The 17,243-nt window shown below is 45.2% G+C and overlaps 1 protein-coding gene across 1 annotated transcript in view; it reads right to left on the bottom strand.

Annotated features, from left to right (window-relative positions):
• Nucleotides 1–9,280, bottom strand: part of stxbp5l (syntaxin binding protein 5L) — a gene marked incomplete at its 5' end in the record, with an annotated part of 245,729 nt that extends 236,449 nt beyond the window's left edge. Inside the window, one exon of the mRNA XM_084162475.1 lies at nucleotides 9,113–9,280. Within this exon, the coding sequence (XP_084018601.1) occupies nucleotides 9,113–9,280 (168 nt within the window). The remainder of the gene's footprint in view (nucleotides 1–9,112) is intronic.
• Between the last annotated feature and the right edge of the window lie 7,963 nt (nucleotides 9,281–17,243).

The raw sequence follows: 17,243 nt of genomic DNA, 5'->3' as shown, positions 1-17,243 counted from the left end.
AAGTAATCCTTCTACCCCCCCCCCAAAAAAAAAAAAAAAACTGTAAAGTGGTTATCCCACTGGCTATAGGGTGATTGCACAATTTTTGTAAGTCGCTCTGGATAAGAGCGTCTGCTAAATGACGTAAATGTGCCCTTGAGCAAGGCACTTAACCCTAATTGCTCCTGTAAGTCGCTCTGGATAAGAGCGTCTGCTAAATGACTAAAATGTAAATGTAAAATGTAAATTTAAGCGTGTTAACCCTCGTAAGGCTTCCCTAGTTGCGTCTTCAGAGCATGTGCAGACCAGATGGCTGGAGTGTTTACTTGGTATTTAGTATTTTTGTATTTTATTAGGATCCCCATTAGCAGTTGCCAAAGCAGCAGCTACTCTTCCTGGGGTCCACACAGAACATGACATAATACAGAACATGAATAGACAAGAACAGCTCAAGGACAGAACAACATACATTTTTTAAAAGGCACACTTAGCCTACATATCAATACATACACACAAACTATCTAGGTCAAATAGGGGAGAGGCGTTGTGCCGTGAGGTGTTGCTTTATCTGCTTTTTGAAAACAAGTTTGCTGTTCATTTGAGCAATATGAGATAGAACAGAGTTCCATGCTATAATGGCTCTAAATAATACTTTACGCTTTCTTGAATTTGTTCTGGATTTAAGGACTGTGAAAAGACCCCTGGTGGCATGTCTGGTGGGGTAAGTGTGTGTGTCAGAGCTGTGTGTAAGTTGACTATGCAAACAATTTGGAATTTTCAACACATGAATGTTTCTTATAAAAATAAGAAGTGATGCAGTCAGTCTCTTCTCAACTCTTAGCCAAGAGAGACTGGCATGCATAGTATTTATATTAACCTACTGATTACAATGAAGAGCAAGATGTGCCACTCTGTTTTGGGACAGCTGCAGCATAACTAGGTATTTCCTTGCAGCACTCGACCACACAATAATCAAGATAAGACTAAACTAGAGCCTGCAGGATGTGATTTTTGGAGTGTGGTGTCAGTGTGGTGTTTAGGGACTTATTCAATATCTCCCTATCCCAGTCTGTTGTCCCCACTTGCTTCAAGATGTTCACCATTGTTCCTGTACCCAAGAAGGCGAAAGTAACAACTAAATGACCATCGCTCCGTAGCACTCACTTCTGTCATCGTGAAGTGCTTTGAGAGGCTAGTTAAGGATCATATCAACTCCACCTTACCCGACACCCTACACATTTACATTTTAGTCATTTAGCAGACGCTCTTATCCAGAGTGCATACATTTTCATACTTTTTTGTACTAGACCCACTACAATTTGCATACCGCTCCACAGATCCACGGATGACGCTATCGCACTGCACACTGCCCTGTCCCATCTGGACAAGAGGAATACTACAGCTCAGCCTTCAACACCATAGTGCCCTTCAAGCTCATCACTAAGCTCGGGCCCTGGGTCTGAACCCCACCCTGTGTAACTGGGTCCTGGATTTAATGACGGGACGACCCCAGGTGGTGAAGGTAACAACACCTCCGCCACTCTGATCAACACGGGGGCCTCACAAGGGTGCGTGCTCAGCCCCCTCCTGTACTCCTTGTTCACCCATGACTGCGTAGCCACGCTCGTCTCCAACTTAATCATCAAGTTTGCTGAAGACACAACAGTGGTAGGCCTGATTACCAACAATAACGAGAGCCTACAGGGAGGAGGTGAGGGCCCTGGCGGATAGGTGCCAGGACAATAACCTCTCCCTTAACGCCAACAAAATGAAGGAGCTGAATGGAACTTCAGGAGACAGCAGAGACAGCACGCCCCCATCCACATCGACGGGTCGCAGTGGAGAGGGTGAAAAGCTTCAAGTTCCTCGGCGTGCACATCACTGACAACCTGAAATGGTCCATTTACACAGACAGTGTGGTGAAGAAGGTGCAACAGCGCCTCTTCAACCTCAGGAGGCTGAAGAAATTTGGCTTGGCCCCTAAGACCCTCACAAACTTCTACAGATGCACCATTGAGAGCATCCTGCCAGGCTGTATCACCGCCTGGTACGGCAATTAAACCATCCACAACCACAGGGCTCTCCAGAGGGTGGTGCAGTCAGCCCAACGCATCACCAGGGGCACACTGCCTGCCCTCCAGGACATCTACAACACCCGGTGTCACAGGAAGGCCAAGAAGATCATAAGGACCTCCACCACCCGAGCCACAGCCTGTTCACCCCGCTAACATCTAGAAGGCGAAGACAGTACAGATGCATAAAAGCTGGGACCGAGAAACAGCTTCTATCTCCAGGCAATCAAACTGTTAAACAGTCACCACTAGCCGTCCTCCGCCCAGTACCATGCACTGAACTTTAGTCACGGTTACTAGCCGGCTACCACCCGGTACTCAACCGTGCACCTTAGAGACTGCTGCTCTATGTACATATCAGTGGTGGTCAGTGCCGTTTATGATGAGAGAGGACCATTTTTTTATTTCTATTACAGCATGTTGGATGACTGTCATTCATATTCCATTCACCCAGTTTAATGTAACATCGATAATCATAATTTGCTACATGAGATCATGAATCATGAGATTGCTACAACCTAGCCTACAAATGAAAGTTTACAACATAGGTGCACACAGGTTGAGAGAAAAACTTGAGATGACAGACAGTGACACATGGACAGATAGTGACACATTCAATACCGCCTTTCACACTCTTGCCTGCATCTAGCTTATCTAGGGTGTAATCATTAGTCCAACAGTTGCAAACGAGAGTTTCTATTGGACAAATTCAGCTATTTTTATCCCCGTTTCGTTTGCTTCCATTTAAGAAACGTTTTTCAACAGAATCGGCGGAATGAATACACCCCTGATCACGCATAAACAGAGTTCATTTTCATAGCAGCCACGTTGTATTCATTCTAGCCTCAATGCACTCTCCTCCTCTCACCTTTTCCCTTCATTTGTGGACTTCAGTGAACAACACATCAGCTGTATCTGATCAGGCGAAAAAAACTTTCCAAGCCAAACCATGTCATAACCGTTACACACAGCCTACATCGTTGTCCCCATATTAGCTAAAGTAACATCCTAGTCAACATAGCTAATATAACTAATGTGTTAGTAAACCGCTACAATCATGCAGTAACGTATAGTGTATAGTCAGGAAGCAGTTAGACCGGCCGGCCCCCTGGCAATAAATTAATAAAACCAAAAACGTACCTTGACTTGGAAGAGTTCCAGTGTTGTGTTGGATAGTCATAGCCAGCTAGCTAACATAGCATCCCTCCGTTTGATCGGGGTGTTTGAGTAACTAAACTAGCCAGCTGCATTTGCTAGCTAAGTAAGTGAAACTGAAGAAAAAAAATCTCTCTCTCAGAAATACATTTGTTGAAAACTGTTAAACTATTGTCTTTCTCTCTCTTTGAGTCAACTACTCACCACATTTTATACACTGTAGTGCTAGCTAGCTGTAGCTTATTCTTTCAGTACTACAGTCATTATCTGATCCTTTGATTGGGTGGTCAACATGTCAGTTCATGCAGCAAGAGCTCTGATAGGTTGGAGGATGTCCTCCGGAAGTTGTCATAATTACTGTGTAAGCCTATGGAAGGGGTTGAGAAGTCAATGTACCAAGAGGAGGACAGAAGCTAGCTGTCCTCCGGCTACACAATGGTGCTACACTACAGAGCGCTGTTGAGGCTACTGTAGACCTTAATTTCAAAACAGTGTGTTTTAATCAATTATTTGGTGACGTGAATATATTTAGTATAGTTTTATCTAAAAATTATAACTTTTCTATGTTTTACAAGTTTAATTTTTATGAAATTCACTGAGGAGGATGGTCCTCCCCTTCCTCCTCTGAGGAGCCTCCACTGGTACATATTCCTTGAACACTGAACACTTTAATAATGTTTACAGACTGTTTTACCGACTATATACTGTGCCTTCAAAAAGTTCTTCAAGCTCTGTCAAATTGGTTGTTGATCATTGCTAGACAACCATTTTCAGGTCTGGCCATAGATTTTCAAGCAGATTAAATTCCAAACTGTAACTCGGCCACTGAGGAACATTCACGGTCTTCTTGGTAAGAAACTCCAGTGTAGATTTGGCTTGTGTTTTAGGTTATTGTCCTGCTGAAATGTGATTTAATTTCCCAGTGTCTGGTGGAAAGCAGACTGAACCAGGTTTTCCTCTAGGATTTTGCCTGTGCTTAGCTCATTCCGTTTCTTTTTTATCCTGAAAAACTCCCCAGTCCTTAACTATTACAGGTATACCCATAACATGATGCATCCACCACTATGCTTAAAAATATGGAGAGTGGTACTTATTAATGTGTTGTATTGGATTTGCCCCGAACATAACACTTTGTATTCAGGACAAAAAGTGAATTGCATCGCCACATTTCTTGCAGTATTACTTTAGTGCCTTGTTGCAAACAGGATGCATGTTTTGGAATATTTTTATTCTGTACAGGCTTTTTTCTTTTCACTATGTCAATTAGGTTAGTATTTTTTTTCCATCATCAATCTACACACAATACCCCATAATGACAAAGCGAAAACAGGTTTTTAGAATTTTTAGCAAATGTATAAACTATTCTAAACAGAAATATCTTATTTGAATAACTATTTAGACCTTTTGCTATGAGACTCGTAATTGACCTCAGGTGCATCCTGTTTCCATCTTTGAAATGTTTATACAACTTGATTGGAGTCCACCTGGGATAAATAAAATTGATTGGACATGATTTGGAAAGAAACACACCTGTCTATATAAGGTCCCACAGTTGACAGTGCATGTCAGAGCAAAAACCAAGTCATGAGGTCGAAGGAATTATCAGTAGAGCTCCGAGACAGGATCGTGTCGAGGCACAGATCTGGGGAAGGCTACCAAAAAATGTCTGCAGCATTGAAGGTCCCCAAGAACACAGTGGCCTCAATCATTCTTAAATGGAAGAAGTTTGGAACCACCAAGAGTCTTCCTAGAGCTGGCCGCTCGGCCAAACTGAGCAATCGGGGGAGAAGGGCCTTGGTCAGGGAGGTGACCAAGAACCTGATGGTCACTCTGACAGAGCTCCAGAGTTCCTCTGTGGAGATGAGAGAACCTTCCAGAAGGACAACCATCTCTGCAGCACTCCACCAATCAGGCCTTTATGGTAGAGTGGCCAGAGGGAAGCCACTCGTCAGTAAAAGGCACATGACAATCCGCTTGAAGTTTGCCAAAAGGCACCTAAAGGACTCAGACCATGAGAAACAACATTCTTTGGTCTGATGAAATCGAGATTGAACTCTTTGGCCTGAATGCCAAGTGTCACGTCTGGAGGAAACCTGGCACCATCCCTACGGTGAAGCATGGTGGTGGCAGCATCATGCTGTGGGGATGTTTTCTAGCAGCAGGGACTGGGAGACTAGTCAGGATCGAGGGAAAGATGAACGGAGCAATGTACAGAGAGATCCTTGAACTCCCCAAATACAGGTGTGCCAAGCTTGTATAATCATACCCAATAAGACTTGAGGCTGTAATCGCTTCCAAAGGTGATTCAGCAAAGTACTGAGTAAAGGGTCTGAATAATTTAATTTTTTGCAAAAGTTTCTACAAACCAGTTTTTGCTTTGTCATTATGGGGTATTGTGTGTAGATTAATGAGAAAAAACAATTTAATCCATTTTAGAATAAGGCTGTAACATAACAAAATGTGGAAAAGGTCAAGGGGTCTGAATACTTTCCAAATGCACTGTATTTAGGCTTGCCATAACAAAGGGGTTGAATACATATTGACTCAAGACATTTAATTTTCTCATTTTTAATTAATTTGTAAACATTTCAAAAAATAGAATTCCACTTTGACATTATGTGGTATTGTGTGTAGGCCAGTGACACTAAATGTAATCCATTTTAAATTCAGGCTAAAACGCAACAAAATGTGAAAAAAAGTCAAGGGATGTGAATACATTCTAAAGGCACTGTATAAGCATCATCAGACAAGTGGCTGCCTGCTGTAGCTATTTACATTTTAGTCATTTAGCAGACGCTCTAATTCACAGAAGCAATTAGGGTTAAGTTCCTTGCTCAAGAGCACATCGACAGATGTTTCACTTAGTCGGTTTCGCGATTCGAACCAGCGACCTTTTGGTTACTGGCCCAATGCTCTTAACAGCTAGGCTTCCTGCAGCTACCTGCAGCCATGACCTCTCTTCGCTCTCTCTCCCTTTCTCTTCACATCCATGCCTATTCTAGCTAAGCTACATCCACTTATCATGCTCCCTCTATCACACACACAAACAAACACAAATTCCCCATTCAACCCCTCTCTCAACTTTTGGATGAGGCACGCAAACTGCTGGGACACCTCATGGTGCCCTATCTGCTGTACTGAATATATTTACCAATCTCTGTAGTCTGACAGAGAGCTTTCATAACAAACTCATATGACACCTGTTCAAACGTCATCACTGACATTAATAGTGACAAAAGCCATAAAAAGAAGAGCGATAAGACACATCTTCCCACACTAGAGAGAACAAGTCATGACTAAGGACGTTAGTAAATGTCTGGAACCCTCCCACACACATTCCTGGAATCTCTGGGATGTGACACTGTTAACGAACAAAGTGGTTTTTTCTCTGAAGCAGATACCTAAGGGACTAATGAATGAGTAAAAGGTTGGGGGAGTGACCGCCTTTCATTCATCAAACGGGCACAATTCCCTTTAGGTGTGTGTGTGTGTGTGTGTGTGTGCGCGCGCTCGCTCCTCCTTCGGGATCCTTTTGACGACTGACCTCCAGGACCGTCCCACCCTCATTACCCCAGAAAAGGTGTGCTTCCTCTGGGACAGGATTTCCTCTGCACACAGCCTCATTCATCCATTCCCCTCTTACGCACCACCATTCATTGATTTTTATTCCAGGCTCACTGTTAAATAGAAAGCATTACAAAATTCACACGATTTTATTGGAGCTTTTGGCTGGTAAAAATGCACTGAAACGCTATAATAGCTCTGTCTGTTACTGGTAGAACCAACATTTAAAATCAATACACACATTAGCGTGTAGCTCTGCTCTGCTCACATTCCCGCTCTCCTGTACCGTCTGCTACAGTGGACAGGGGATAGTGTGAGGGTTGTGACACCACCATCGGTGGCAGAGCTGCAGCTAACACAGTAGGTGCACTCTATATTTAACATTTACAGTTTGGGCGTGTGTATGGCTCTAAAGCCATCACCTCTGCACCCAACGTGACCGGAGTCACACCTCGTCTTTCACCTTGAATTTCCTGCCTGTTGTGATCACAACAAGGTTCAATGAATGATGCCAAACAACATCTGCAAGCATCTGTCACTTGAACCATTACCATACAAGAAATGTTGATGTTAGGTAATAGGTAGCCTAGGCCAGTGTTTCCACACTCCAGTCCTCCAGTACCCCCAACAGCACACATTTTTGTTGTAGCCCCGGACAAGCACACCTGATTCAACATTTCAACTAATCATCAAGCCCTCAATGAGTATGCAGAATCCGATGCTCTCTGCAGCGTCCACCTCCTCGGCTTGGGAGTCAACTGCCTGCCCCTCCTTATCTTCCCATTGGTCATTTTAAAAAATTTCCCCCATACTTGAGCTACTATGTTATACCGGTGTTGCTCGCTCCTCAATTAATTATTTACGTTGAGTTCCAAAATCCCCCCCCCCCCCCCCCCCCCCTCTATGGGGCGAGGAATAATCGCGGCAGTCAGCTCCAAATACATCAGCGGGGCTGCAATGGGCGCGGAGCATTCTAAAAATAGCTCCACGAAAATCACATCAGCCCGATAATACCGCAGGGTCGCTCCGCTCGCTCGCTCACTTTTTATGGGTTATAGATGGGGAGGAAGGAACGGCAGTTATGTCATCGATTCTCCAACACTAAATAACTGTCTGCGGAGAAGAAGAGGGACAAGAGGTCCCATCTTCAACATAACAACAACCACCACCACTTACAAGCCATTATTTCTTACCACTAGTGCTTAGCCTACTAAATGCACATCACCCCAGAAATTCACAGATATTTGCTGAGAGAGAGAGAGAGAGAGAGAGAGAGAGAGAGAGAGAGAGAGAGAGAGAGAGAGAGAGAGAGAGAGAGAGAGAGAGAGAGAGAGAGAGAGGAGCTATAGGCGAACGGTCGGAGCACGGCGGGACCGGTAATTGAATGAATACATGCACCAGGATGCGGTCGTCATCAGCGTGCACACCAGTGACGGAAAAGGAATTGAAACAACTCACTCGCTGGGGTTTTTCTGGTTAAATGAAAGTCAATGAACTAAGTAGACCAGACCCAACTGCTATTGCATTGGTGTCTATTGGAGACATATCCAGTTAAATATACCAGAACTGGCCATTTAAAAAAAATGGTAAACGGCCTCAGTGAACTATCTTCATTTATCCACCATCTTTGGCACACACCCTGCCCTGACGGTAATACCCTCAATGAGCAGCCAGCTGTGCACACATACAACCGCCCGTGGTGCCATGCTTTTCAAGGCATAATTGTCTACTGCCTCCTTCCAAGAAGTGGACACACAACAATAGCCTACTAGCAATGATAAGCTATAGGATATACAGGCCTACACCTCATTGAAACAATTGTCACAGATGTGTTGGCCACATTCCTAACCAATTAAGTGCCTCTGCACAAGTGCTAAAGAGTTATATATATTAATTAAGTACACAACATATCCAAACCAGACTGAGTTATATGGTCCAATGAGAGACTGGTGGGGGCATAGGTTTAAATACAGGCAGCGTCTACGATGGTAAACTCAGATAACCTGACTTTGATTGAGAAGCACCCATGTGAACCGACAACATGACAGTATTTTAGTCTGGTATGTTCTATTCTATTGGCTACTCAATACCACACAAAACACTATACTCCATTCCAAAAAAACTATGCATGTGTATGTCAACATATCACCACTATCGTTGGTCAATTTATATACTGTAGCCACTAGCCATCATGTACATTTGGCCCTTGTAACATTGTTGATGTAAAGGAAAGGCTGTAGCTTTGGCGGTTTTATCCACCATTCTCGGTCCATTTGAGAAACATGACCGTGGAGAACTAGACACACCTACACACACTACTCACACATACACACACTACTCACCTTGCATATCTGAAAGTTTTCCGAGACTAGCGTCTCCTGGACATGGATATCCTGGGGAGTGGGCGCATGAGCGGTCGGGGTACCAGCTGCACTGCCGCACAACGGGGACGCGACACCCCCCGGAGAGGAGGAGGACAGGCCATCTAGTACCTTTCGAAACTTCTTCATCTTGCTTTAGTTTAGCGAGAAATACTTATATTTCTATATATTCTATCAACCTATCAAGAGTTGTCTCCGTTTAAAATGCTAAGATGACACGAGAGTCTGTTTGATGTAGGAACCCCTGAGGGTTGGCAGGCGTCGCTTCCCGCAGCCTCTCTCTCGCGCGCTCTCTCTCTCTCTCCCTCCCTCCCTCTTCTTTTTAAGTGCAATTCAAAAAGTCGTGGAGGGACCTCATTGTGCACTTAGGCTTCTGTCCACAAAACGGGTTATCTTGGTTTGACGAGGATACTTGGGTAAAGGAGAATCGCCAATTGCAAATGGAGGTATATTGCGCTTCAAAAGAGCATGTCCCAGCAAAGATTTAAACTAAGGAACGTCATGTTTCTTTAGCCTGCTAAAACTGCATCACTATAAAGCATGAAGGCAAAATACAAACTACAATAGAATAACCTAATCAACCACTGCCGCAGTTATGAGAGACTAACTAGATAGATAACCAGCTAAAGTTCAAACAATTACGAATAAACGACCTAAACAATGCTTCAAACAAAAATCGCACTTTTTGACTGGATGGAGAGTGAGGCAGGTCTATGCAGAGATACAATGCAGCTAAATGCAGCTCGCGTCCACTCGCTGGTATTACAACTAGAAAATAAAGTTAACCCTTGCACGAACCGAGGAGAGGAACAGGTAAACGAGAGTGGAATCAGTCAAATGAAGTTTTCAAGCCGAATTGTCGCGGATCCAGCGTTTGTAGGCAGCCCTCTCCCCTAGAGCAGATTATCTGCAGTCTAGCGCGAGTCGTTGTCCATGGCACTGAAAGACTCCACACAGGCACCGCCTCTCCCTTCCGTTCATCTCCCCGCCCTTTCTCCGTAGCGATTGGATTACGGTTTTCAGCCAATACCTACTGATTAGGCTAGTATTGTGAATAAAAGCAATAGGGAAATAATAAACTTTGCCTGGCTTGTGGAACACCACCATCTGTGAAACGTGCGTTTGTGTGAACATAGTATAGTTTATTCACAATCTATTCATGAGGCTTCCACACATGAGAAACCGAACTTGACTTCTAGGAAATGTGGATGGGGAAAACGCTAAGGTGTAGGCCAGGGTTCTTCAATTCCGGTCCTGGAGGGCCGAAACACTTCTGTTTTTTATTTCTACCTGGTAGTTAATTGCACTCACCTGGTGTCCCAGGTCTGAATTAGCCCCTGATTAGAAGGAGAGGATGAAAAACAGAGGTTTTTCGGCCCTCCAGGACCGGAATTGAAGAACCCTGGTGTAGGCCTAAGGTTGCTGCTTGGTTAGTAAGAACCTTCCCCAGCTGTTTGCATTTGACCACTGTACAATTCCTCAACGTCAACAAAAAAAGAAAAGTCCGGGAACAAAAGTGAACCGCCAACACCTCACCAAAAACGAATCACTGGGAACAATAAATAATTAAATTAAACATGGGGAAACCAAACCATTTACCTATAGTCACGTGTGCCACGTTCACACCTCGTTATAAACGTTTATAACGCATTCCCGGATAAGTGGTGCGCGGTGTATATACAGTATAAGCAGCAGATTGGTATTAAATCGGCCCCACTGAGACGCTGGATTGAATTGCAAGCGTTTACATCACCAGGCAGCCTCTTTCCAAGTTTAAGTTTTATTAGTCATATGTATGGATACACATGGTATACACCGTCCAAAGAAATGCTAACTTGCAGGTTCCTTCTCGACAATCTAACAACAATAAGAAAAAATAAAATATAAGAATACAAACATAAAGTAAATGGCTCAGTAGTATAGAATAAACATTTTAGCATAAGTATAATACAGGAAGGCACAATTTATATCCAATATTTGCATGTATTTTGAGGAGGGGGGATTGGGGGGCAAATGTTTAAATTGTGTCATATTTAGTAATCATAATTAGAGTCTGGTACAGCAGTTATGATGTATGTGTAACCTGTGTGTGTGTGTGTGTGTGGGTGTGTGAGTGAGTGAGTGAGTGAGTGAGCGAATGAGAGAGTGAGTGCATGTGTGCTAAGGTGCAAAGAATCAGAGCAAGTGGTCAGTCCAGTTCAAGTGTTCAGCAGACTGATGGCTTTTAGATAGAAACTGTCTCTGAGCCTGTTGGTATCAGACCTTTTGCTCAGATACCGTCTGCCCGACGGGAAAGGAGTGAACAGCACATGGCTGGGGTGTGTGGGGTCCTTGATGATGCTGTGGGCCTCCCACAGGCACCGTTTCGAGTAGATGTCCTGGATGGGTGGGAGCATGGCCCCAGTGATGTACTGGGCCATCTTCACCACCCACTGGAGGCCCTTGTGGTTTTAGACGGAGCAATTCCCGTACCAGGCCATGATTCAACTGGTCAGGACCCTCTTGATGGGGCAACGGTAGTGTTTGGAGAGGACCCAGGGTGGCATGCCGAAGATCTTCAGCCGCCTTAGGAAGTAGAGACGCTGTTGCGCCCTCTTGACAAGAGTGGTGGTGTTGTTGGTTCATGTCAAGTCCTCAGTGATGTGGACGCAGAGGAACTTAAAACTGCTGACTCACTCTACTGCAGACCGTTGATGTGGATCGGGGCATGTTCCCAACAATCAACTCCTTTGTTTTGCTGACGTTGAGGCAAAAGGTTGTTGTCCTGGCACCACAATGCCAGCTCACTTACAGTGAGGGAAAAAAGTATTTGATCCCCTGCTGATTTTGTACGTTTGCCCACTGACAAAGTCGTGATCCGTCTATAATTTTAATGGTAGGTTTATTTGAACAGTGAGAGACAGAATAACAACAACAAAAATCCAGAAAAACGCATGTCAAAAATGTTATAAATTGATTTGCATTTTAATGAGGGAAATAAGTATTTGACCCCACCTGCAAAACATGACTTAGTACTTGGTGGCAAAACCCTTGTTGGCAATCACAGAGGTCAGACGTTTCTTGTACTTGGCTCTGTCATATCCTCACATGGTCTCTCCTATCATTGCTACGCTGACGATACACAACTAATCTTCTCCTTTCCCCCTTCTGATAACCAGGTGGCGAATCGCATCTCTGCATGTCTGGCAGACATATCAGTATGGATGACGGATCACCACCTCAAGCTGAACCCTGGCAAGACGGAGCTGCTCTTCCTCCCGGGGAAGGACTGCCCGTTCCATGATCTCGCCATCACGGTTGACAACTCCGCTGTGTCCTCCTCCCAGAGTGCGAAGAGCCTAGGCGTGACCCTGGACAACACCCTGTCGTTCTCCGCCAACATCAAGGCGGTGACCCGCTCCTGCAGGTTCATGCTCTACAACATTCGGAGAGTGCGACCCTGCCTTACACAGGAAGCGGCGCAGGTCCTGGTCCAGGCACTTGTCATCTCCCGTCTGGACTACTGCAACTCGCTGTTGGCTGGGCTCCCTGCCTGTGCCATTAAACCCCTACAACTCATCCAGAATGCCGCAGCCCGTCTGGTGTTCAACCTTCCCAAGTTCTCTCACGTCACCCCCCTCCTCCGCACACTCCACTGGCTTCCAGTTGAAGCTCGCATCCGCTACAAGACCATGGTGCTTGCCTATGGAGCAGTGAGGGGAACGGCACCTCTGTACCTTCAGGCTCTGATCAGTCCCTACACCCAAACGAGGACATTGCGTTCATCCACCTCTGGCCTGCTGGCTCCCCTTCCTCTGCGGAAGCACAGCTCCCGCTCAGCCCAGTCAAAACTGTTCGCTGCTCTGGCACCCCAATGGTGGAACAAGCTTCCTCACGACGCCAGGACAGCGGAGTCACTCACCACCTTCCGGAGACATTTGAAACCCCACCTCTTTAAGGAATACCTGGGATAGGATAAAGTATTCCTTCTAACCCCCCCCCCCCCCCCCCCCCCAAATTGTAAAGTGGTTATCCCACTGGCTATAGGGTGAACGCACCAATTTGTGAGTCGCTCTGGCTAAGAGCGTCTGCTAAATGACGTTAATGTGCCCTTGAGCAAGGCACTTAACCCTAATTGCTCCTGTAAGTCGCTCTGGTTAAGAGCGTCTGCTAAATGACTAAAATGTAAATGTAAAAATGTAGTTGGCCACCAGGTTTGCACACATCTCAGGAGGGATTTTGTCCCACTCCTCTTTGCATATCTTCTCCAAGTCATTAAGGTTTCGAGGCTGACGTTTAGCAACTCGAACCTTCAGCTCCCTCCATAGATTTTCTATGGGATTAAGGTCTGGAGACTGGCTAGGCCACTCCAGGACCTTAATGTGCTTCTTCTTGAGCCACTCCTTTGTTGCCTTGGCCGTGTGTTTGGGTCATTGTCATGCTGGAATACCCATCCGCGACCCATTTTCAATGCCCTGGCTGAGGGAAGGAGGTTCTCACCCAAGATTTGACGGTACATGGCCGCGTCCATCGTCCCTTTGATGCGGTGAAGTTGTCCTGTCCCCTTAGCAGAAAAACACCCCCAAAGCATAATGTTTCCACCTCCATGTTTGACGGTGGGGATGGTGTTCTTGGGGTCATAGGCAGCATTCCTCCTCCTCCAAACACGGCAAGTTGAGTTGATGCCAAAGAGCTCGATTTTGGTCTCATCTGACCACAACTCTTTCACCCAGTTCTCCTCTGAATCATTCAGATGTTCATTGGCAAACTTCAGACGGGCCTGTATATGTGCTTTCTTGAGCAGGGGGACCTTGCGGGCGCTGCAGGATTTCAGTTCTTCACGGCGTAGTGTGTTACCAATTGTTTTCTTGGTGACTATGGTCCCAGCTGCCTTGAGATCATTGACAAGATCCTCCCGTGTAGTTCTGGGCTGATTCCTCACCGTTCTCATGATCATTGCAACTCCACGAGGTGAGATCTTGCATGGAGCCCCAGGCCGAGGGAGATTGACAGATATTTTGTGTTTCTTCCATTTGCGAATAATCGCACCAACTGTTGTCACCTTCTCACCAAGCTGCTTGGCAATGGTCTTGTAGCCCATTCCAGCCTTGTGTAGGTCTACAATCTTGTCCCTGACATCCTTGGAGAGCTTGTTGGTCTTGGCCATGGTGGAGAGTTTGGAATCTGATTGATTGATTGCTTCTGTGGACAGATGTCTTTTATACAGGTAACAAACTGAGATTAGGAGCACTCCCTTTAAGAGTGTGCTCCTAATCTCAGCTCGTTACCTGTATAAAAGACACCTGGGAGCCAGACATTTTTCTGATTGAGAGGGGGTCAAATACTTATTTCCCTCATTAAAATGCAAATCAATTTATAACATTTTTTACATGCGTTTTTCTGGATTTTGTTGTTGTTATTCTGTCTCTCACTGTTCAAATAAACCTACCATTAAAATTATAGACTGATCATTTCTTTGTCAGTGGGCAAACGTACAAAATCAGCAGGGGATCAAATACTTTTTTCCCCTCACTGTACCTCCTCCCTATATGCTGACTCATCGTTGTTGGTTATCAGGCCTTTCAGGGGGCCCCTGTGTTAAGAGTCAGTGTGGAGGAGGTGTTGTTGCCAATCCTCACAGCCTATGGTCTGCCCTTCAGGAAATCCAGGATCCAGTTGCAGAAGGTGGTGTCCAGACCCAGGGCTCTGAGCTTGGTAACGAGCTTGGAGGGAACAATAGTGTTGAATGCTGAAATGTAGTCAATGAACAGCATTCTCACATAATGTAGGTGTTGCTCTTGTCCAGATATGTTACGGCCGTGTGAATAGCAATGGAAATGGCATCTTCCATGGATCTGTTGGTGCAGTAGGCAAAGTGCCTGGCATGCTGACCTTGATATGGGCCATGCCCAGCCTCTCGAAGCACTTTATGATGACCGGACTGAGTGCAACAGGGCGATAGTCATTTGGGATGGTGGTCTCCTTGAAGCAGGTGGGGACTACAGCCTGGGACAGGGGCAGGTTAAAGTTGTCTGAGAAGACGCCCACCAGCTAGCTGGTCAGCACGCACTCTGAGGATGCGACCAACGATGCTATCTGGGCCGGTGGCTTTGTGAGTAATCACTCTTTTGAGAGTTTTCCTCACTTCAGCCCCAGAGAGCCAAAGCACCTGGATAGCTTGTTACTGTCTGCCTCGAAGCGAGCATAGAATGTGTTAAGCTCATCTGTGAGGGAGGTTTCAGTGGGCATCACACAGCTGGATTTGCCTTTGTAGTCTGTGATAGTCTGTAGTCCTTGCCACATGCGTCGCGAGTCTGAGTTGTCGAACATCAATTCCAGTTTAAGTCTGTATTTTCTTTTTGTATCTTTAATAGATTTGGATACGCATTGCATGCCACCGAGTCATCGGGATTCGTTCTGCTGACATTGAATGCTGCAGTATGGGCTATCAGCATGGTACGGATTTCTCAGTTTATCCAGGGATTTTGGTTGGGTTATGTCCAGATTGTTATTGCTGGTCATCAACACATTTCCTACTAAAGCCTGTGACTGACGATGTATATTCCACAATGTTGATGGATGAACCCTGGGTGAATGAATTTTTTAACATATTCCAATCAGGGTTCTCAAAATAGCATTGAGCCTCCTCTGTCCAGCACCTCTCTATTCTCTGTGTTGGTGGTTGGAGCAGGTGATTTGGACGGAGTCAGGTGCAGGAGGTGTAAATCACAGAATAATGGTTTATTCAACCAACACAGCGGTTCGCAGCAATGCGTAAAACAAATACAGTGCGACTTAACAGCACACTGGGGAAAACAAAACACATGGGTGAATATCACGGCGATAAAGTACATAATGCTCCACCGAGCTATCGACACCTCAACATGGAAACAATCACACACAAAGACATGGGGGGCAGAGGGAATACTTAAACAGGGACTGATGAGGGGATATGAACCAGGTGTGTGTAAAAAACAAGACAAAACAAATGGAATGATGAGAAGAGGAGTGGCAGTGGCTAGAAGGCCGGTGACGACGAACGCCGAAGCCTGCACGAACAAGGAGAGGAGGCAGCTTCGGAGGAAGTCGTGACAGTGGTTCCCTCTTGATTTGCGTCTTGTAGGTAGGGAGTAGGAAAAGAGAGACATGATCTGATTGTCACCGCCTGGTATGGCAACTGCTCGGCACCCGACCGTAAGGCGCTACAGAGGGTTGTGCGTGCGGCCCAGTTCATCACTGGGGCCAAGCTTCTTGCCATCCAGGACCTATATACTACAAAAAATGGTCGAACAATCCAGTCACCCAAGTCATAGACTATTCTCTCTGCTACCGCACGGCAAGCGGTACCGGAGCGCCAAGTCTAGTTCCAAAAGGCTCCTTAACAGCTTCTACCCCCAAGCCATAAGACTGCTGAACAATTGATAAAATGGCCACCCGGACTATTTACAATGCCTCCCCCCCCTTTCTTTTTACACTGCTGCTATTCGCTGTTTATTATCTATGCATAGTCACTTTACACCTACCTACATGTACAAATCACCTCGACTAACCTGTACCCCCGCACATTGACTTGGTACTAGTACCCCCTGTATATAGCCTCGTTATTGTTAAATTATTGTGTTACTTTTAATTTAATTTCTTACTTTAGTTTATTTAGTAAATATTTTCTTAACTCTATTTCTTGAACTGCATTGTTGGTTAAGGGCTTGCAAGTAAGCATTTCACGGTAAGGTCTACACCTGTTGTATTCAGCGCATGTGATAAAGACATTTGGATTTGATTTGGCTGAAGTAGGGACGGGGGATGGCTTTTCTCCTCTCTCTTCCCCACCAACCTGATGTTGTAGAGTCAGAACAGTAGCACACGGTGATGCTCGGTTCTTCTACTGCTCGGGATGCTATAGAAGCTCAGCAAGAGCAGTGGAAATTTGAGGAAAACGCTGGACAAGGGCGTTTTGGATCAAACACTTTGCTAAACTGAAAAGATAAACCCTATAGATTGTTGTTTATGATGATGATGATGATGATGATGATTATGAGTAGCTATTATTATCAGCATATTATATTAATATGTAGAAGCAGTAGTAGTAGGCTAGTATCATCATCCTCATCAT

Source organism: Coregonus lavaretus (genome assembly GCF_964263955.1).
Source record: "Coregonus lavaretus genome assembly, chromosome: 5".
Lineage (NCBI taxonomy): Eukaryota > Metazoa > Chordata > Actinopteri > Salmoniformes > Salmonidae > Coregonus > Coregonus lavaretus.
The sequence above is the reverse complement of the archived record's forward strand: the minus strand, read 5'-3'. Positions and strand labels throughout refer to the sequence as shown.